This window comes from Ziziphus jujuba, chromosome 9 (assembly GCF_031755915.1).
Source record: "Ziziphus jujuba cultivar Dongzao chromosome 9, ASM3175591v1".
Taxonomy (NCBI): Eukaryota; Viridiplantae; Streptophyta; class Magnoliopsida; order Rosales; family Rhamnaceae; genus Ziziphus; species Ziziphus jujuba.
Genome location: NC_083387.1, coordinates 19,705,591 through 19,728,254, shown reverse-complemented (window position 1 = coordinate 19,728,254; position 22,664 = coordinate 19,705,591). Strand labels below are relative to the sequence as shown.

The 22,664-nt window shown below is 32.2% G+C and overlaps 1 protein-coding gene across 2 annotated transcripts; it reads left to right on the top strand.

The window, feature by feature from the left end:
* Positions 1 to 673: 673 nt before the first annotated feature.
* Positions 674 to 11,400, top strand: LOC107427172 (alpha-1,3-mannosyl-glycoprotein 2-beta-N-acetylglucosaminyltransferase). 2 transcript variants are annotated; one of them, XM_048481171.2, is made up of 19 exons: positions 674 to 977; positions 1,296 to 1,346; positions 3,482 to 3,569; positions 4,410 to 4,472; positions 5,349 to 5,383; positions 5,490 to 5,566; positions 5,657 to 5,702; positions 5,798 to 5,860; positions 7,362 to 7,428; positions 7,503 to 7,571; positions 7,674 to 7,743; positions 7,849 to 7,910; positions 8,424 to 8,514; positions 8,617 to 8,710; positions 9,384 to 9,446; positions 9,568 to 9,606; positions 9,685 to 9,855; positions 10,618 to 10,745; positions 10,939 to 11,400. In XM_048481171.2, the coding sequence occupies exons 1-18, from the start codon at positions 909 to 911 to the stop codon at positions 10,732 to 10,734; spliced, it is 1,335 nt and encodes a 444-aa protein (XP_048337128.2). In that variant the 5' UTR covers positions 674 to 908; the 3' UTR covers positions 10,735 to 10,745; positions 10,939 to 11,400. The 2 variants fall into 2 exon arrangements, with proteins under 2 accessions (XP_048337128.2, XP_048337127.2); XM_048481170.2 differs by having other exon boundaries at positions 675 to 977; positions 10,852 to 11,400.
* The last annotated feature ends 11,264 nt before the right edge of the window (positions 11,401 to 22,664 follow it).

Below are 22,664 nucleotides of genomic sequence, written 5' to 3'. Positions count from 1 at the left end.
AAATGGATGTGTATAAATTATAACTTAGCTAACATATTTTGTAATGTGTATATAATTATCCAAAAGGAAATTTGACTTTACTAGAGGGTGTGGCTACTAAAAAATTAAAAACAATTCTTATCAAAAAATAAAAATAGTCTTTATTACTATAGCCTTTTTAAATAGGTAAAAACAAATAGACACATTAACCATTGACAAATAATGTTTTGAATTAAATGTATGTTAGATAAGCATTTATATCACATTGACAATAAGCCTTTTCAACCTGTGTCACATATATCTTAATGTATTTAACCATTAAAAATTGGAAATGATGTTATTTCTAAATTGTATATATATATATATATGTACTGAAATTTTTTGATGAGGACGATCCGTATGGGGACCACAGTATTAGTGACGGTTTTTCATAGTATTAACGATGATTTCTTATAAAATCGTTATCAATCCTATAAAAAACAATCACCAATACTATAATCCGTACCATGTATGTTTTTTAACATTAACAACCGGTATATAAATATATTTACCAACATGATTTGCCCTTTTCTTTTTTTTGTATTTTTATGCTGTTAGTTGAAAATATTAATATATCCTAAATAAGTATAATTAAATATAAATAAATAATATAATAATATAAGCTAGTTGATAAATACATTTTCATTTTGGAAAAATATATGCGCAGGCGCAAGCTAGCAAATTCAGCAAGTTCATTGACTATATGCCCAACGGAGTAAACACGGATCGAAGACTTTTAAGCCTTGTGCCAGTTTCAATTTCGAACGTTTGGTCCTTTTCAGCTTTAAAATTCTCATTTTAATTTTTTTTAAAATTATTTTTCTGGTCGATTATAACTCTTCGAGATCGAAAGCTTCAGAGGAAGAGAGAAAAAGATAATAATAAAAAAAATGGTGAAAATTCTCTTCGATTTTCGGGTCCTCCTTTTGCTTGCAGCGGGGGCATTCATCTATATACAGGTTTTTTCTAAAACCCTTCAAATTTTCATGGTCATCTTCATTTGAGATTCATCAAATCCTCCAATTAAATCTTCTTTCGCCGGTTTTTGATCAGCCTCAAATGGAGTTGTTGCCAATTTTTCTCATTTTTATTATGTTTTCATTAAAAAAGAAAATTCTGAAATAAATTTTCTCGGAAAAATTGAGCTCGAGTTCAAGTAATTTAGATGACTGGGAAAAATGTTTAAGAACCAAAATTTATTAGTTGCTTTTGCTGTAGCTAACTCGGAGTCTAATTTGTATTGTTTCGTTTTTTATTTTTAATTATTTATGCTTTAGATGCGGCTTTTCGCTACACAATCAAGATACGCCGATCGCCTCGCTGCTGCGGTATGTGAAAAGCTTTTCTCATTTCAGTTGATCATTTTCTTTTTGTGTACTGTTATCATTGCCACCTTGCTGCAAGTAGTAGTTGATGCTTCATTTATGTGTATTTTATTGCTTACTTGGTTAAACCTAGAAGAAAGTTAGGTGGAAAATGGAAGAACAAAAAGCAAACTGAATAATACTTGTGATATTGGAATAATTTGGCACAATTCAGTGATATTGGTTTCTTTTAATTCTATTTTCAGCCATGGGTAGGTGTAGAAATATAATTGTTGCTATGAACAAACTTGCAGAAGTTTCTGTATAAGCTGAATTTAGATTTTTGTATCAATAGAAGCAAACTAAAATTTATAAAATACAAAAAAGATATTATTACTTTATTTTATAGAAAATATAATAGCCTTATACGTCTTAACTTTATAACATTATTATATATTTATTTAGGCTTCACATAAACTACAAATATACCATTTTATTAGATTTTTTTTTTTTGTATCAATTGAGGCAGACTAAAATTTGTTAAATTTCCAAAATGAAACTATTACTTTTGTTTTTCGAAAATATATACTATCCTTATATAGCAGAAGTGTAAAGTATATGACATTTTCCAAGTTATGCATATAGGATTAGCCTTTAAAATGATCATTTTCATTGAAAACCCAAATACTAATATACATTGATGTATTTGAAATTTAAGCATTGGACACTTTTTTTTTTTTTTTTTAGTTGAATTTAAATATATGCTAATATTTTAAAATTACAATGGAAGAAAAATAATTATTTTAGAAAGTTTTTAAAAATTTTGAGTTATATAAATTAATATCATATTTTCTTAGGATTGTAGTGGGCACAATTGCCCAAATTTCTTCTGCTTGTCTGTATATGTGGCTAAGCTAGAGAATTAATGTCGTTGGCGAATTGATGAGATAACTGAATTCAGGATACATCGAATGCATAGAAGAACTTTTCTTTGCATATAATTTAATTACATGTGAGATTATTTTAGTGATCTTGCCTAAAGTAGAAAAAGTTTATAAGTTATAGATTTGTTGAATAAATAAGTTCACAAGTAAATTCAACAACTAATAAATTAAGTCTGAATGAAATTGGATAAAGTTTCTTGTGTTAGAACTAACTCTATATTCTCCTTAATTTTCTATTTGTTCAGTCAGTTCCTTCTCATTACTCCTTTAAAAGTACTATTTTATGGCTCATCTGGATTAAGTAAATTAGTAATTTTTGCTTCCCTACTTGGATTATTTGTTGGTGGCTTAGTATGGTAGAATTATGACTTCAATATAATGGTAGTAATTAAATTGTACTAGTAGTAGTTGGGTGAAGTTTATACAAGTTACTTCTATTGTTTTACAGTCAAACACAATATGGCGGACTGTGTCTTCTCATGATTTCCTTCATCCATCTTCCTGATTTAGAAGCTTTTTGATTTCTATAGTTCATTTTTGCCTTTCCTATAACTTCAGCCATCTCTCGTACCCGGATATGAAATGAATGTTATGGGGAGCCTCTCTCTGTCTTCCTCTTCTTCTTTCTTTCTTTTATCTATTTATTTATTGGTCATATACTGGTAGCTTGAACCCTGACTTCATCCCAGGATCAGCCTTTAGACAATGGTGAATTTAAACACCAAATTACCTTCATGGGGAACTCTTTGGGATACAATTGTTCAACGGGTTTTACATGCTGTTTTGATGTAGTATTGCTTATATTGTTTAATAATCATACACTGTATGTTGGAATGTGTCTTCCCATGATTTTCTTCACCCATCTCTTTGATTCTGCAGCTGTATGATTTCTATAGTTCATGTTTGCCTTTCCTATAACTTCAGCCATCTCTCATCCCATGATATGAAATGAATGCTTTAGGAGTCTCTCTGTCTTCCTCTTTTTCTTTCTTTCTTTCTTTCTCATATTTATTTATTTATTGGTCACATACTGGTAGCTTGAAGCTTGACTTCATTCCAGGATCATGCCTTTAGACATGTGAATTTAAACATCAAATTTTCTTCATGGGGAACACGTTGGGATCAATTGTTGGACTGGTTTTACATGCTATTTTCATATAGTACTGCTTATCAAATGCCAATTTCATATCTTTTTTTTTTTTTTTTTTTGGACAGGTTGAATCAGAGAACAGCTGTACAAACCAGTTTCGATTACTGATTGATCAAATTAGTATGCAGCAAGGACAGATTGTGGCCCTGGAAGGTGTGATATACATCTTGTGCATTGGCTGTCATATTCTCGTTAAAATTGTTTAATGCCTAGGAAACAGCTTTATGTTTTTTTGTTTAGGATCCACTCTTGTCAAAAGAAATATAAAATGGTCTAATCACATAAAGATTTCTGTCATGTATATGATATATATATATATATATATATATATATTAAGTTTTTGTAAAGTTCATTATATAGCTGGCATATTTTGCTACTTCTAACTATTGAATTGTGATGATTATTCTCATACGATTTACGTTTCTTTTAGCACTTAATGTTCCATCATTTTGGTTGTGTGGCTTGTGCCATACACTTATATACTAAAGATAACATAGTGATGAAAAACATAAAAGATGCCATGAGAGCATGTTGCTTTCATGGCAAGGTCAACATTACAGCATCATACGGTCATTTTTCTGGTTTTTCTGCACCTTCAGTTTTTTACCCAGAGTGTCTTCGCTCCTTTTCTGTATTTAAGCAAGTCTTGAACCTCAATAAAGTAGTACAGCATGGAAGTTTTTCTTCTCTTTCTACATGACACATCTCCACTAAAATCTTGCATAACTGCACTTTATTCTTATTGTCTAGTAGCAAGCACTAAACCAAATTGAAATTTTATATTATTGTTTTGCTAGAAGTAAATATCATAATCCATATGTTGTTAGTTTGTCTAAGAATCCGTGAGCTTTCCATACATGCTACTTTTTCTCAGTTGACTAGAGACTGGCCAGCACCTATCCTCTTTCGGTTCCTCTCTCTTCATCTTTCCAAATATTAGGTTGAATTCAGAAAAATTATTATTCACTGTTTCACTAACTGCTGCAATTTCAGAAGAAAGGAACCGCCTAAAAGAAGAAAGTGGAGAGCTAAAGGCTCTTGTTCAAGACTTTGAAAGTACGTGCTAATCAATAGCTGTTCTCTTTTTCCTTGTGCTTCCTATATTATCCTTTTTGTTTTTCACTTAAAATCTGTTGAGTTTCTGGCTGCGTACAGTTTGATTTATAGACCAATTGTGTGGAAGTAACATAAAACCCCCCTGCCAATTATATCTTTTTGCACACTTGGAAGATTGCAATATACTTTCACAGGATTAACATAATGATGTTTTGGTTTTATAGTCATAAATTTATGAATTAAAGTCCCTCAAGAAGATATTATTTTAAAGTAATTATAGATTTACGGAAAAATTTTGAAGTGTATAGAAGTTTTAATATTGTTTGGGGAACATTAGAAAGCTCAGTCTCTAATGCAGAATGAGTGCAGCTTCTGAAACTAAAAAATAAAATGGTACGGGTAGGTTGTTCTTCTTTTCTGAAATAAATAATGGAAAGGGTCCATTATAAATCTTTGAGTCTATACTACAAAAATAGGTGAGAGGGCATTTTTAATGCTACATTCCCTAAAATGATTTACGAAATTTCTTGGAGCTAGTCATGAATCAGGCTGTTTGACCTAAGAAAGACTCCCAAAATCAAGCTTGAGCATTAATAGCAAATAAATTTATCAATTTTAATTTTTAATCTGTTCTCTCTCATGGAGTAGCCTGCCATTTTGTTTGTGTTAATCAGATTGTACACACGTAAATTCCTTTTTACTCTGATTATTTGATCTTCAATCTATAAATAAATTTTTTTATTTTTCTTTTCTCTTTTGCAAGTCCAAGCTATGATGTTAGCATTTCAGCATCTTACTTTTTGTGTAAAATCGTATGAGATTTATCCTTGCATGCATTTGTAGTGCTAAATATTCTCTTTTTTTGTTAATTTTCAGGGAAGGGTGTACTGAAACAGATAGACAAAATACAGGTTCAGGATGCTGTTATTTTTTTTTTTTTTTCTTTTTTGTAATCTCTTTTCTTCTAAGAAGTTGTCACTTAACTCTGCTGACCTAATTTTCAGCTGAATTGTTTAGGTTCCAGTGGCGGCAGTTGTAATTATGGCGTGTAATCGTGCAGATTATCTGGAAAGGACCATTAAGTCTGTTTTAAAGTAAATATCATGTTTATTACATTTCTATTGTCTAGTTCATTTGACTCACACATTGAGCTGACCTGCTGTCATAATTGTTAAACTTTCTAGATATCAAAAGTCGGTTGCATCAAAGTATCCCCTGTTTGTCTCCCAGGTAATCTTGAACAGCACTTTTGGCTGAGAAAAGCATGATGTGAAACAGTGGTTCAGCATGGTTATATATATATATATATATTTTTTTTTTTGCAGGATGGATCGAATCCAGATGTTAAGAGCAAAGCTTTGAGCTATGATCAGCTTACATATATGCAGGTAAATAATATACTTATGTGAATACTGTTTCTTTAAACATGTTGTACAATGATAATTGTTCTGTGCATGGGTATCAGTTAATATCTGACACTTGTGTGTTGAAAAACAAAAGAATTAGGATCTCTATACTAAAACTTTATTTTTGCAAGATTCTGTAATTTGTTATAAGAAGTGCCTTAAAGGTAATCTTGATTGTTTTCCCTTTTGAATTCTCTATTTTAGTTTATCAGCAAATTTGTGATATATAAAGCAAAAATTGATTATGCGTATGCAAATTCTATATTGTTTTATTTGTCTTATTTTGATTTCTTTTTATTTGGAATTGGAAAGAACTGAAAAGAAAAAAGAAAGAAACAGTAAGTTGGAGTCAAAGTTTGTCTTCCTCATGTTTTAATCAAAGCTTAAGCTACACTTTCATTGGTTGGACAGATTTGAGTGAATCCAATGAAAAGTTAGAAAGTAATATATCTTCAACCTGTAATAAAAGGAAATTGGCTTTCATAATTTGTTAAAGACTGGTTCATCCTGAAACTTCTTTCTGTTTACTTTGTTTGTTTAGTTTGACTTACTTTGGTCTTTCAATCATATTGCTTTGTGAGTAAATGCTTTAGAATGTGTAGTGTGGTAGCCGTGCTTTAAGTGTCTTCGTCTTCTTAAAATTGTTAAATTTGTTATGGCATTTTGAATCTTAATTTTCATCCTTCTGTTAGAGCATTGTTAGTGTACTATCTTTTCAATAGCTAAACTAGTTTTTAACGATGTAAAACTACTTATGATATTCTGGAAAGGCATTTTCTTGAATAGTTGTATACTTGTCTCTGTTCATGCATGCACGTGGAGTATTCTATTTGCTGCAATAATTCTTTAGTGTGTTCTAGTTTTAATTTTCTGCAAGAGTTCTCTTTGATGGTTAAGTCAAATATGGAGTCCTGGAATGTGCAAAATAAGATGTGTGCATGAAATAATCACATTGCATAATACATAAATTAAGAAACTAATACTACTTGTTAGGAGGTTTGCCAAATTTTGTAGGGCACTTTTTAGACTTGTTGATAGCTGTTTAAACTTGTCTGGGATCCATGGTGGAAGAGGGATTTTGCTGTAAACTATATACATATTGACGTTGACAACCTTCCAACACCTATATATACTCTTTAAGTTGTTCTTTGAGGAATTAATTACTTAATACTACAACTAGCATACCAAATAGAATATTTTCACTAGAGAAGACTGGATTAGGATATATTATTTTCAAATGTGAAATAATATTCAAGTTCTGTATGACCATCCCTCTCTCTTCTTCTTCTTCTTCTTCTTCTTCTTCTTTTTAATTTTATTTATTTTTATTTTATTATAGTTTTTTCCCTTTGCTTGGAAAGATTTAAAAAACCTTAGCCTTGGTGTTGGGTTCTGGGTTCACGAGAGGAGATGCCTTCGGCACCCAGAATAGCCTTAACCTCGGATCCTGCCCAGGGTACCTGATACTCTTCAATTGTTGCAGCATTTGGATTTTGAGCTGGTAAAAACGGAGCACCCTGGGGAGATAATTGCTTACTACAAGATTGCACGTAAGATTCAGCTTTTTCCTTTATCTTAGCATCTATAAGACTGTAACTTCGTTCTAATTGAACCTAAATTTTAGGTCATTACAAATGGGCATTGGATGAATTGTTCTACAAGCATAACTTCAGCCGAGTAATCATTCTTGAAGGTAGAAAGGTCTATTGTCATTCCTCTTGTCATTTTCTTTCCCTTTTCCATCATCTCTTACTCTGTATAAAAGAAGTGACTGATAATAATTGTAATGACACAGATGATATGGAAATTGCTCCTGATTTTTTTAATTACTTTGAGGCTGCAGCTGCTCTCCTTGATAAGGATAAGTATGTCTTCTGTTGAACTAGTCTATAAATATTTATTAACTAAACTTTTGAACTACCTCCCAGTTCTCTTGTTTTTCTTCACCTTTTGGTATTAAATTATGGTAGGTCAATCATGGCTGTTTCTTCCTGGAATGATAATGGACAAAGGCAGTTCGTTCATGATCCTTGTAAGTTCCCTTCAAGTCTATTACTGCATACTGTTTTACATTCTAGGATGGAGCAAGCTTATTCGTATTCATTTGCAACAAGGTAATGCATTAGTTTTAGTGGATTTTCCCCTTGTGGAAGAAGTAATAGGCATAATATATTGTTTGTGCTGCCACCTCTTAAGTTTTTACGACATTGATGGTATCTCTTAGTTCTCATGGGGGGTTTGCATTGAAGTTTTATCCCGACCTGCAACAACTTTTATCTTAACATCATCAATTGAGTTAATATCACTTTTACTGTAGACGTGTATTACGCATGTTTCTTGACTCCTCTCTCTCTCTCTCTCTCTCTCTCTCCTCTCTCTCTCTCTCTCTCTGTGCATTTTACTTGCATCCATTTTATGTTGCAATAAATTTCCCAGCAAGCTCATACATTAGAAATTCAATTAGTGCATGCTAAAGCAAAATATGAATCTGAAACAAAATTTGCATGTACCACTATTATCTTATGCTATATTATCTGCTCTGCAGATGCACTCTATCGCTCAGATTTCTTTCCTGGACTTGGCTGGATGCTGACTAGATCTATATGGGATGAGCTATCACCAAAGTGGCCAAAGGCATATCCTTGTTATTTTTGTCATGTGACTGGATAAATCACTTTTTTATGCATTTTATTTTATCTCTTGAATCTCCTCTAAAGTTTTCTTTGACAACACTTCACTTACTGGGATGACTGGTTGAGGTTAAAAAAGAATAACAAAGGTCGACAATTTATTCGTCCAGAAGTGTGCAGAACGTATAATTTTGGCGAGCATGTATGTGTTTCAACATTGTCAGTGTTTACTTTTCATTTATTACTGTCTCAGGATTTCTTATTTTGCAACGATCTTTGATGGGTAATTAAGTTCCTATATCGGTCAAAACCTTGATGCTAGAATGCATTCTGCATTTGTGCTGCATTGGTTTGTTGTAACAACTCTTTATTTTTTATGGACACATTGTTGATATTGAAGCTATTTCTGTGGACCATCTTTTTTCGAAGTTCAAACTATCATGCTGTTGAGATGTGAAAGGATTGTAACATTTGTTGATTCACCAAATTATATCTATAACTTCCCCTATGCAAGTCGGTAAACCAATTTGTGCATTCATTTTATTCCTTTATAATTATCAATTTGTCTCAAATGGTAAGACTGGGTATTCTACATTGTGTATGTATGATATAAGGCTTCTCCTTTCTTGTTTCTTTTCTTCCCCCATATCAACCTTGTTAGTCAACCGCCCCTTGCATGGCACCTTCACAAATTCTTCTCTTGACATATCTTACCTGCCCTGTGAAACTGAGTACGAGTGATATTTTCAAGTTTACTACACTTGGGGGACATTACCTTTTAATGGATTTAAAATATGGCATTGATAAGATGTTGGTGGCACTCTCATAACTATGGGTCTCATACCTGACTCAAATCTTGTTGATATTTCCTTCAGGGATCTAGCATGGGGCAATTTTTCAAACAATACCTCGAACCAATTAAGCTAAATGACGTCCAGGTAAGCTCCTTTTTTTTTTTTTTTTCCTGTTTTTTTTTTTTTTTTTTTGTCTATTTGTAATTTGCTCTTCTTTTTAATTCTGTTTATGTTGATTGTTCCTTCTGCCTTACTGTTCCAAAAGGTTGACTGGAAATCAATGGATCTGAGCTACCTAATGGAGGTAATTTTATATTAGTTCAACAGGAGTCGGTGCAGCTTCTGCTACATTTGTGTTGAAATTTTACTTTCCAAATCTTAGGGTGAGTACATAAAGCACTTTGCCAAAGTTGTGGAAAGAGCTAAACCTGTCTATGGAACTGATTTCATGCTGAAAGTATACAACATTGATGGTGATGTGCGCATAAAGTACAATAACCAACAAGACTTTGAACGCATTGCCGGCATGTTTGGTATTTTTGAAGAGTGGAAGGTGATTCCTCTCTTCTTTTTTCCTATTGTTTTTGTGTTTGTTTTACTATTTATTTTGTTTTGTTTTGATCAACTAGTCTGTTTTGGAAGATAAACTGCATAGGACTAATGTCATCATTGAGCGTAGAGGAAATTGCTTATCTACTTATAGCATCCACTGTGCTGGACAATGTTCAAAATCCTCTAATTCTTTTCATTACTTAATTGAATACTACTTCATGCCTAAATTATTTAGGCATACCTTGAATTTTGAGGTCAATTGAGTGGCCTTTCATTTAGGCGTACCTTGAATTCTGAGGTCAATTGAGTGACCTTTTAGTGTTTTGAATATTCTGCTTGAGATAGGAACTAACTGTCCCATTGAAAATAATTATTTTATACTTCAAGTTGAATTAGGTGAACAGAGATGGTGTTTCTGTTTTCCGCATTGAACAGGAAAACAAATTAATTAGTGATAATGTTCAGCTGCTCCTCTCCTTTATCCCATTCTACTTCCTCTATTTTTCTCTCTCTCTCTCTCTCTCTCTCTCTCTCTCTCATGTATTAACGCTGGCAGGCACCAGACTACATGGAAATAATATAGTATAGCTCTCTCTCTCTCTCTCTCTCATGTATTAATGCTGGCAGACACCAAACTACATGGAAATAACGTAGTGTAGAATTTTACTCGGACATGTTTTCTTTTCTTTTGTTTTTACTTTTGTTGGTGTTAATTTCTTCAATTGAATTGTTGGTAACTTTCTTGTTTTTCCTTGTATTCCAGGATGGCATACCTAGAACAGCATACAAAGGGGTAGTAGTTTTCCGCTATCAAACATCAAGACGTGTATTCCTTGTCGGTCCAGATTCCCTCAAACAACTTGGGGTTGAAGATGCTTGATGCAATATGAGGTCAGTAGCACAAAATTGAAGCCAGTGATGCCACTGTTTTAGTCTCACTGTGATAATGTAACCTAGTTTCAATGCCTTATAGCTATTATACTTTTTATGTTATTAGGCTGATGACCAGAATACATGAGGAGAAATTACTGGGTAAAGAGTAAAGAGTGAGATTCACATGAAACAACTGTTTTCGATGTATCAGGTGGCCGCTGCACATACAAGATGATCATTAGCAAATTGACTAAGAGGAGCTCGCTCTTATTACTTGTCTAAATGGTTTAATTTTCTTAACTGACTGTTCTTAAGATTTGAATTTCTCAACAACTGTACTCAATGCACTAATGCCACATTCAACAAGTGAGCCTAATAGAGAGGACATACTTGCTCTCCTCAAGTTGGTAATCTGCAAATATGTGGTGAAAATATGCGGCTGGTCTTATCATATAGGGTGGAGATGCCATGACTTCTTTAGACTCTTGAGGACCGGAAGTTGTTGTTATGCATACCTTGAAATATGATTGTAACCCTAATCTCCAATTATGATTTTTTGACCGATGATGTATGCAAATAATGAAATTGTTATTAGATCTATTAAGTTAACCACAGGGACTTGATGTTATTTAGGGTCTTTGAATGCCTCAATAACATAATTTTGTTTTCTTTATTGTTCTACATGCTTCAAGCTGTAAAATAGCCTTTTACACAGCAAGCAATGGCATGTAAACTGCATAATTTCTTTTATTTGCTACATTACCTTATCATTTATTTTTACGGGTCAGGATTGTGTTTCGTGTTGAAGAGAGAATATGGAACTCCAAAATTTCAGTTAGCCTTCTCCGTTATTCTATGTCCCTTCTTATTTTTTTTTTGTTTGGAATTATGGAAAGGAATATATGTGCCTTTTTACTTGGTGATGGAGAAGTATTATCCAACATATGGGGATGTCAATATTGGATTGTGAATTGGCCCTAAACGAGGACCTAACAGAAGTTTGTAAATTCTGCTTGTTAGCTATAAGAATTTACTATGCTTAAGGGGTGGATCTAACTAAATGGGTATAGCCCGGAAAATACGCTCTCAAGCCTAATCCGAATGATGGATGATTAATAGAAGTTATTGTGGTCTAATAAATGTGCTCCACCAACGGTTGTAATTTTGGGGAGAAATGGCAGAGATATATATATATATATATATATATTTTTTTTTTTGGGTGAATAAATGGTAAAGATAATTTAGATGAAAGTCTGATATTAAAATTTTGTTCCTGTGTTCTAACATATTACATATATGACTAAAATTTCCTTATAAAGTTTTGTTGCAAATAAAGTTTTGTTTCTAATTTTACAATAAATTGTAGATTAATGTTGCCAGGACCATTTGCTTTGATGCCGAGATTTTCAAGAGGTGATACAATTGTACATAGACAAATTAGGCATGGATATCCTTTATGCTTTGAGCACCATTAATATTATAGATTAGCATTATTATTTTCTGAATAACATCTGCCATATATGAATAACCTCCGTAAAATAATAATTTTTCTTGATGTCAAAATGTATTAATGTATAGGGGTTTTATAATATCACATTGTTTTCAACGTGTTTCTATCGCTTGCTAAATATATTGGTAGACTATCTATGCATTTAGCATTATTTTCTTCTCCGAACTAATTTGGAGTTATAATATTTTCAGAGAAAGGTAAACAAAAAACAGGCGCAAGCACAAGTTAGCAAGTCAGCTAGTTAGTTGACCGAATGCTCAATGGAGTAAGCATGGATGAAGACATTTAAGCCTTGTGCCAGTTCCAATTTTGAACATTTTATATATATATATATATATATAATTACTATGCTTTAAATGCGGCTTTTGGCTACACAATCAAAACACGCTGATCACCTCGCTGCTGCAGTATGTGAAAGCTTTTCTCATTTCAGTTTCTCATTTTCTTTTTGTGTACTGTTATCATTATGCCATGATGCTTCATTTATGTGATCTTTGTTGCTTTCTTGGTTGAAGCTACAAAAAAGTTAGGAGGAAAATGGAAGAATAAAAAACAAACAAAAAGGAGAAAGTGTGTTTTGGAATAATTTGGCACAATCCAGTATTGTTGGTTTCTTTGCATTATGAATAATTCCATTTTCAGTCATGGATAGGTATACAAATATATTGTGGCTATGAATTACAAACTTGCAGAAGTTTCTGTATGAGATGAATTAGAATTTTTTTCTTTTTTTTCTTTTTATTATCAATGGAGACAAACTAGAATTTGTAAAATTCACAAAAAGAAATTATTACTTTTATCGTATAGAAAAATATAATAACCTTATTTATCTAAACTCTAAACTATATAACATTATACAAATTATTTATTTATTTAGGCTTTACATAAATTTCAAATACCATTTTATTAGAAAAAAAAAATTTTATCAATTGAGGCAAACAAAATTTATAAAATATCCAAAAAGAAATTAGTAATTTTTATTTTTCAAACAATATAATAACCTTAAATTTCTAAAGTGCAAACCATGTAACATTATTCAAATTATGCGCATATAACAAATATCATTTTCATTGAAAACGCAAATACGAATATTTATGATGTATTTGAAACTTTTAAGCACTCGACACTTTTTTATTTGAATTTAAATATAGGCTAATATTTTAAAATCACAATGGGAGAAAAATAATCATTTTTTTCTAAATTTTGAGTTTAGAGAATTACTGTCACTAGCGAATTGATGAGAAAACTAAATCAGGATACATTGTATGCATAGAAGAACTTTTCTTTGCATATATTTTAATCACATGTGAGGTTGTTTTATTGATCTTTTCTAATTTCAGTGGAAAGAGGTTATAAATTACAGATTTGTTAAGGAGATAAGTTCACAAGTAAATTCAACAACTAATAAACTAAGCTTGAATGAAATTGGATGAAATTTCTTGTGTGAACAAGAACTCTATATCCTCCTTAATTTTATCCTTGTTCAGTTAATTCCTTATCATTATTCCTTTAAAAATCCTGTTTTATGGAACTCCCCGATTAAAGTAAATCAGTAATTTTTGGTTCCCTACTTGGATATCTTGTTGCTGCTTAGTATGGTAGAATTATGACTTCAATATAATGTGACATAGGATAGGTAGGTAAGACAAGAAAAAAAAAATTAACAGAAAAAAATTCTAATATTACGTTTGAATAATTTTAGGAATCACTCCTAAAATTCCTAAGTATTATATCTAGTTTTGGTTTGCATCATATAAAACTAGAGAAATTAATCTTAGAAAAATATTTGTATTATTAATAAGCTGTCTAAAAGAATTACAAAAACCCTGTATTTATAATAAAAAAACCACCTAACAACATTAGGAAACTAAAATGATAAAAAATAAAAATAAAAATAAAAAACCCTAGTTAAATAAGAAAACCAAATAATAAAACTTTCTCAAAACTTAAAAAAACCAAAATATTAAGAAATCTAATTAAATAAGAAACTTAAATTAAACTAAAACTACTTTGATCCTTAGAGGTCCCAAAGCCCATCTTCACTTAGATCATGCCAAATCAAAGTTTGGGCTTTAGAACCTAGTTTTCCTTTCCTTTGATCAGTTTTCAAAGATTGCATCAATTCCACCTGACTTAAGAAAACTCAATCTTGACAAGTTGATAGAACGAAGAACCGGTGATTCAGTCAATCTCTTATTACCTAATCGTTCAAATTTCTTCTTGGTAAGAATGTATAGCGACTTTTGTAAGTTGTTAGAAACCTTAGTTGGCTTTTCCACCATCTCAGCTACCATCATAGGTTTCAACACAACCCTTATATTGTTGACCATGAAAGAGTTAGTGTTTTTTTTCCCATAATAAAACACATCTCTATTATAAAGCCAAATGCATCCAAGAAGAATATGTGTTACTTTAATTGGAATCACATCACACCAAATAGAATCACTATAAATTCCACATGAAAAAGAAATAATGCAGTGTGGGTGACGAAATGGAAGTACTATCAATCGATGCTACCTTATATGGATGCGGCTGTGGTTCGATAAGAAGTTTAAGTCGCCCTCCATAGATGCTGAAACAACATTCATTTCCTATTACTTTGGGTGGCATCGTATAGTAAGGTGATAACTTCTTCGAGGCCCCGTCATCTAGGACAGAGAGGCTGTACGTATAGAGAAGGAAAGTCTATTTATCCCAGAGTCTAGCTAACTCTAACCCAAGATCAATCTTGAAGAGGTTCTTCTTATTCAGTAGCATATTAGAATAGTGATCAGTACCCCTCTCGTTCTTCCCATAGAACTGCTACCTCTATCCATAATAAGCTTTAGTGCTTGATTTTCACAAAAAACTAGCATTTGAAAAATAGATGTGCACCTCCACGCCTGAAACATGTATGGCTTTTTTTCTCTAAAATTAGCAACATTGATAGTAGCTAGCTTGGACTTTATAGGGTAATTAGATGTACAATTTGCTATTGCTTGGGTGTGTGATTCAGTACTGCATCATATTTCTTGAAACTTCCAAAATACTTCTCTAAATCTAAGCAAACTTGAAAGGCCTGCTCTAAGCTATAGATGGCTTATTGTAACAACTCCTTTCTAATGTCGGACCTCAAAGCATATTTAAATCTTGCAAGTGTTTGTCTTGGGTCTTCAAGTATTTGGCTTTGAGTTTTCAATTATCAAATTTTTGCATATATTTAGCAACTAACATGTCATTCTACTTTAAATCAAGAGCAACTCACATAACTTGTCATGATAATTATTAGGCATGTATCTTTTCCAAAATTTAGCTTTCATCTCTTGTCAAGTACCAATGGATGGGAGTGTCATTCTCCTTATGTCTCCTTCAAAACTCATCCACCAAATTTTAGCAAGACGTATTAGTTTCATTCTAGCGCATCTTACTGTCTGATCACCATCTATAACTATCAAAGCATTTTTCAGTGGAAGAAAGTCAATCGGAAAATTTAGTTGGATTTACTGTACCTTCAAAATCTAGTACTTCAATCTTTACCGTCGTTATGATGCCCTCAAAACTGTTGTGATGTCCATGTGTTGATTGAAATATATCTCTCACTTAATTGATTGTCTTTTGCGTTATAAGAAGGGGTGCTAGAGCAACTAGCTGTTTTTCTTGATTTTGAACTTTCGGGATTATAGAAGCTTCATCTTGTTTATCTTTACTTGAGTCACTAGATCGAAATATGTACGCTTCAATATTGCTAACCCAAACATTAAGATCCTCCACTTGTTCTTGCATATGTATCATTAATTCTTCAAACTGACTGTCACATAATTTGCCCTAAAACTCTTTCCAAAACATGTAGCCATGACTTTTTTTGAAAACAATTTAATCATTGGTACTATTCACGTAGGATTACTGTTCATGCAAGATTACTGTTTACATAGTACTGTTTAAGCGTGCTGTCAGAGGTACTGTTCACATAACAATACTGTTCACAAAAGTCTAGAAAACCTTGTTCTAATAAGAAATATAATGTCGAATAGGTAGGTAAAACAAGACAGCACAAAATCAAACGATAAGGCTTTAGAATTATACTAGAACAATTTTATGAATCACTTTTAAAATCTTTAGGCATTCACACCTAAGTTTGGTTTTCATTACACAAAATCAGAGAAATTAATCTTAGAAAAATACTTATATTGTTAATTATTTATGTAAAAGAGTTACAAGAACCCCTCTTTATAATAAAACCACCTAACAATATTAGAAAATTAAAATATAAAAGACCTAATTAAATAAAGAAACCAGATAATAAAACCTTCTAAAAACTTAAGAAAACCAAAACATTAAGAAACCCTAACTAAATAAGAAAATTAAATTAAAATAAAACTACTTTGATCGTCTCAAATAAGCTCATCTTCATCCTAGGTCATGCTACATTCAAAGTTTGGGCTTTAGAGTATGGTTTTCCTCTCCTTGAATTGGTTTTCAAAAGTTATTTCCATCTTTCATCATAATGGTAGTAATTAAACTATACTAGTAGTCAAACCCAATATAGTAAAACAAGTTATATTGTTTAATAATCAAACATTGTATGGTGGAATGTGTCTTCTCATGATTTTCTATTGTTTATGTTTGCCTTTCCTTTACTACCTTGATAAGGAAGACTCAAGTAGACAAAATCTAGTTTGCAAATCCTTTTCTAGTTCTTTATGTGAAAATAATATCATGTTGTGGCACTATAGACTCGGCCACCTCAACTTTCCATATTTGAAAAATTTGTTTCCATCTCTTTTCAATAATAAAGATCCTTCTTTCTTTCAGTGTGAAATTTGTCAATACTCCAAACATTACCGTGTATCTTTTCCATCTTAATCATATAAACATTCAGCACCATTCTTGGCAATACATAGTAACATATGGGGTCCCTCACCAATTACAAAATTTTCAGGAGCTAGATGGTTTATGACTTTCATCGAGACCATACTAGACTATTTTGGCTATATCTCTTAAAAGCAAAATCCAAAACAAAGCAAGTCTTTAAAAATTTTCATTCAATGGTCGAAGCTCAATTTCAAACCCAAATTCAAATTCTTAGAACATATAATAGGAGTGAGTACTTTAAAGTTGTTCTTGGCAAATTTTTTCAAAGTGAGGGAATTGTTTATCAAAGTAGTTGTGTGGATACCCTTTAACAAAATGGGGTGGCTGAAAGGAAAAATAAGCACATACTTGAAGTTGTTAGGTCCTTAATGTTAACCACTAATGTGCCTAAAAATTTTTGGGGCGAAGATATACTCACTGCATCATTCCTCATCAATAGGAAGCCTACTCGGGTTTTAAGGTACAAGACACCTCTAGAAGTATTTCAAAGTATCTATTCCAAAAACAATCTGATTTCTAATTTACCATTTAAGATATTTGGGTGCATCTCATGTGTCGATATCCATTCCTATAGCTGAGGTAAATTTGATCCAAGGGCAGTCAAATGTGTTTTCTTGGGCTACTCACCAACAAAAAAAAGGTATAAGTGCTTTGATCCAAAAACTAGGCAAATGTTTGTTAGTATGGATGTTTTCTTTTTTGAGAATTAGCCTTACGTTACCAAAAACTCACTTCAAAGGGAGAGTATGACAATAGAAGAGATTTTTTAGAATTTTTAGGATACACTTCCCACCTCTATGAGCCTTCTCACTTCCAAAAGTCCCCAACCTATGCCTACTTCTCGATCAAATCAACTTGATCCTATTAGTCCTCAACCTTGTTCCATTTTTACTCTCATTCCTCAATCGGATCATTTTTTTTCCATTTCCTTCTCAGGAACACCCATTGCTATATCATCGAGTCTACTCCACTCACTAAAAGAACTGGGGAAGAGGTCTAAAATCTATAATTACTTGTCTATGAGAGACGGAAAAGAAAGGAAAATGAAGAAATTCACACACTTAAGCAGAACCAATCATTGGATCTGCCAGTTCTTGATACTTCAAATTAGAACCCTCCTGGAGATCATGCCTCCTCTGAAAGTCCATGTAATTCTACACTAGTTCAGGACTTAGATATTCCTATTGCCCTAGGAAAAGGAAAAAGAACATGTACTTCTCATCCCATTTCAAACTACATGTGCTATAGCAATTTGTCTCCATCCTATCAAGCCTTTGCTACTAATCTATCTAATGTAGTGATTCCTAGGTTAGTTCAAAAGGCATTGAGCATTCTAGAATGGAGGGCAGCAGTGATGAAGGATATCAAAGCACTGGAGAAAAATAGAACTTGGGAATGTGTATCAATACCGAAGGGAAAGAAAACAGTTGGATGCAAATGGGTGTTTACAATAAAGAATAATTCGGATGGTTCTATCAAAAGGTTCAAGGCTCACTTGGTCGCAAAAGGATTCACGAAATCATATGGAATAAATTATCAAGAAACCTTTGCCCCATCAGCAAAACTCAATACTATTCAAGTTCTTCTCTCTATTGCTGCAAACTTAGACTAGAAAATTTCACAACTTGACATCAAAAATGCATTCTTAAATGGGGAATTGGCAGAAAAAGTATTTATGGATGTTCCTCCAAGTTTTGAAGATGTTTATGGTGTAGATAATGTGTGCATACTGAAAAAATCCCTTTACGGATTAAAATAGTCTCCTAGAGTATGGTTTGATCATTTTTCAAAAATGGTGAAGAGATATGGCTATACTCAAGCTCACATTGATCACACTTTGTTCTTTAGGAAATCCCAAGATGGGAAAACTTTAGTCCTAATTGTGTATGTTGATGATATCCTACTTACTGGAGACGATGCAATCAAAGGAGAAAGATTGAAGCAAGTTCTAGCCAAAGAGTTTGAAATCAAAGATCTCGGGCCTGTGAGGTATTTTCTCGGTATAGAAGTTGCAAGATCAAAGAAAGGTATTTATGTGTCACACAGAAAATATATTGTTGATTTACTTAGAGAGACAGGCTTCCTGGGGAGTAAACCAACTGATACACCTATTGAAGAGAATCACAAGCTGGGATATAAGAAATGAGAGGTCCCCATTGATAAAGGAAGACACTAGAGGTTGGTTGGGTGTTTAATCTATTTGTCCCATACATGACCTGATATTGCCTATGCTGTTAATGTGGTTAGCCAATTTATGCACGAGCCATATGAAGAACATCTTGGAGCAGTTCATTGCATTTTAAGATATCTCAAAGGAACTCCAGGAAAAAGGTTATTTTTTTAAAAAAAAATAATTTAAGGAAAATTGAGGGATTTACTGATGCAGATTAGGCCAGATCAGCCAATGATAGAAGGTCTACTACTGGGTACTGCACATTTATATGGGGCAATCTAGTGACCTAGAGAAGCAAAAAACAACCAGTGGTTGCAAGGAGTAGTGCTGAGGCTGAACTTCAAGCTCTTGCACAAGGAATATGTGAACTTCTATGGTTGAACAGAATCATGAATGAATTATCACTTTAAAGTGAGAACACCATGCTGTTATATCATGACAACAAGTCACCAATTAGTATTGCTCACAATCCAACCCATCATGACCATACTAAGCATGTGGAAGTGGATAGACATTTCATCAAAGAAAAGGTCGAAGAAGGGCTTATGTGTATGTATATCTTACGTTACATCCAAAGAACAACTTGTTGATTTCCTTACCAAAAGTCTACCATTAGTTAGGTTTGAAGAACATTTATCCAAGTTAGACATGATTGATATCCATGCTCCAAGTTAAGGAGGAGTGCTGGAAAAGCGTGTTTATTTCCTACTGTTTAGGAAATTCTATTTTTGAAATGTGTGTAATCTTTGTATGGTAGAATTAGTTGCTGATTTGTAACTGGCTATAAATTAGGAGTTAGTTTCCCATTTTTTCTCTAACTAATTGTAACATAATTGTATATAAGAGAGGCTTATTACCTCTTATGAGATATATGAGATTGACGATTAAGTATTATAAAAATCCTACTGATTCCCACACTAAAGATAACATAAAAGTCACCATGAGAGTATATTGCTTGCATGGCAAGGTCAACATTACGGTACCATATAGTCATTTTCTAGTCTTTTCCCACACCTTCAATTAATTACCTAAAGTGTCTTCATTGACTTGATACTTTTCTATATTTAGGCGAGTCTTTTGAACCTCTTTAGGCTCCTCTCTATCCATCTTTCCAACAATTAGGATGAATTCACAAAAATCATTATTCACTGTTTCACTAACTATTGTAATTTTAGAAGAAAGGAACCTCTTAAAAGAAGAAAGTGGACAGCTAAAGGCTCTTGTTCAAGACTTTGAAAGTATGTGCTAATCAATAGTTGCAAACAGTTTGATTTATAGACAATTCATGTGTAAGTAACATAGAAAGCCCTTGCTAATTAGGTCTTTCAGCACTCTTAGAAGATTGTAATATACTTTCACAGCATTAACTTAATGATGTTTTGGTTTGTAGTCATAAATCTATAAAGAAAAGTCTTTGAAGAAAATATTATTTTAAAGTAATTATAGGTTTACATATTTTACTTTGGAAAAGTTTTGAAGTGTATCGAAGTTTAATATTTTTTGCAGAACATTAGAAAACTCATAGTCTCTAATGCAAAATGAGTATAGCTTTTGAAACCAAAAAATTAAAATGGTATGGTCAAATTGTTTTACTTTTCCTAAATAAATAAAGGAAAAACCTCATCGTAAATCTTTGAGTGTAGAGCATTTTGAAAGTTGCATTTCCTACTATGATTTATGAAATTACTCTTTCCATTTAATCTCATTAATGAAGTTTGGAGGAAGTTGTCATGAATCTAGGCTGTTTGATTTAAGAAAGACTCCTAATTTCAAGCTTGAGCATTAATGGCAAATCAATTTATCAATTTTCTATCTTTCCTTTCTCCTAGGAAATAGCCTGTCATTTTTTTTGTCTTATTTAGATTATGCACACTTAAATTCCTTATTACTCTTGATTAGTTGACCGTCTATATATATATATATATATATTATTTTTCTTTTTTCTTTTGTAAGTCCAAGCTATGATGTTAGCATTTGTGCATCTTATATTTTATGTTCAATACCTATGAGATTTATCCTCATAGGTGTTTAAAGTGCTAAATATTCTATTAATTTTTCAAGGAGAGGTGTAGTAAGATAGATAGATGAAGTACAACTTCAAGATACAATCTATTTTTATCTCTTTTCTTCTAAGAAGTTAACTTAACTGTGCTGAATTGTTAACATTTGATATTAGCATTTTGAACTAATTTTTAGCTGTATTGTTTAGATGCCACTAGCAGCAGTTGTAATTATGGCATGCAATCATGTGAATTATTCGAAAAAGACCATTAAGTTTGCTTTGAAGTAAATATCATGTTTATAACATTTATATTGTCAAGTTCATTTGACTTGCACATTGAGCTAACCTGCTATCATAATTGTTAAGTGTTCTAGATATCAAAACTGTGTTGCATCAAAGTATCCACTATTTGTCTCCTAGGTACTCTTGGGCAACACCTTTTTATTTATTTTTTTTCCTTAGAAAAGCAGTTTATGAAATAGTGATTCAACATGGTAATTGTATAATATAATTTTTTCACTGGGCAGATTGAATCCAGATGTTAAAAGTAAAGCTTTGAGCTATGATCAACTTACATATATGCAGGTAAATGGTATACTTATGTGAATATTGTCCTTTAAACATGTTTTATAATTATAACATTGTTCTACGTATGTGTATCAACTAATGTCTAACTTTTGCGTGTTGGAAACACAAAAGAATTAGGATCTTTGTGTTAAAAATTTACTTTTGCAAGATTCTGTGATTTGTTATAATAAGTGCCTTATAGGTAATTATGATTGCTTTCCCTTTGAATTCTCATTTTTTCATTTATCGACAAATTTGTTATGTCTAAAGCAAAACTTTGATTATGTGTATGTAAATTCTGTATTGTTTAATTTGTCTATAATAATAGCAATTTGAATTCATTTTATTCAGAATTTGAATGAAATGGAAAGAAAGAGAAAGAAAGAGTAGGTCATAATGAACCACAATCACAATAATAATTTTGTGGATATAGAAGAGAATGTCTCTGTATAATCAATTCTCTCCTTCTGGCTAAACCTTTTGGCAACAAGTTTAGCTTTATACCTCTCCACTTGACCATTCGAGTCTTTCTTAATCTTAAATACCCATTAACTCAACCAAGTCTCATACACCATTTGATGCCATGCATTTCATTTCATCTTCCATTGCATCCAACCAAAAAATTGAGTGCAAACTGCTTATAGCCTCCTCATAAGTGATTGGATCTAAGTTATCATTTATGTTAAACTTATGATCATGCTGATAAACCTCATAGTCATCAAGAATAGCATATCTCCGAGTTCTCTATGTTCTTCTCACAGGCACATCAGCATCTATAGTAGTTGGAACATCCTCTTCTTCAATAATGGATTCACCCTAATTGACTTTTGATTC

What these genes read in the sequence shown, in the direction of transcription:
- LOC107427172 (XM_048481171.2), top strand. Translation starts at nt 909, where the DNA reads ATGGTGAAAATTCTCTTCGATTTTCGGGTCCTCCTTTTGCTTGCAGCG. An exon ending in ATCCCCTGTTTGTCTCCCAG is followed by an intron (nt 5,703 to 5,797) that starts GTAATCTTGAAC and finishes TTTTTTTTGCAG; the next exon opens with GATGGATCGAATCCAGATGT. An exon ending in TGCTTACTACAAGATTGCAC is followed by an intron (nt 7,429 to 7,502) that starts GTAAGATTCAGC and finishes CCTAAATTTTAG; the next exon opens with GTCATTACAAATGGGCATTG.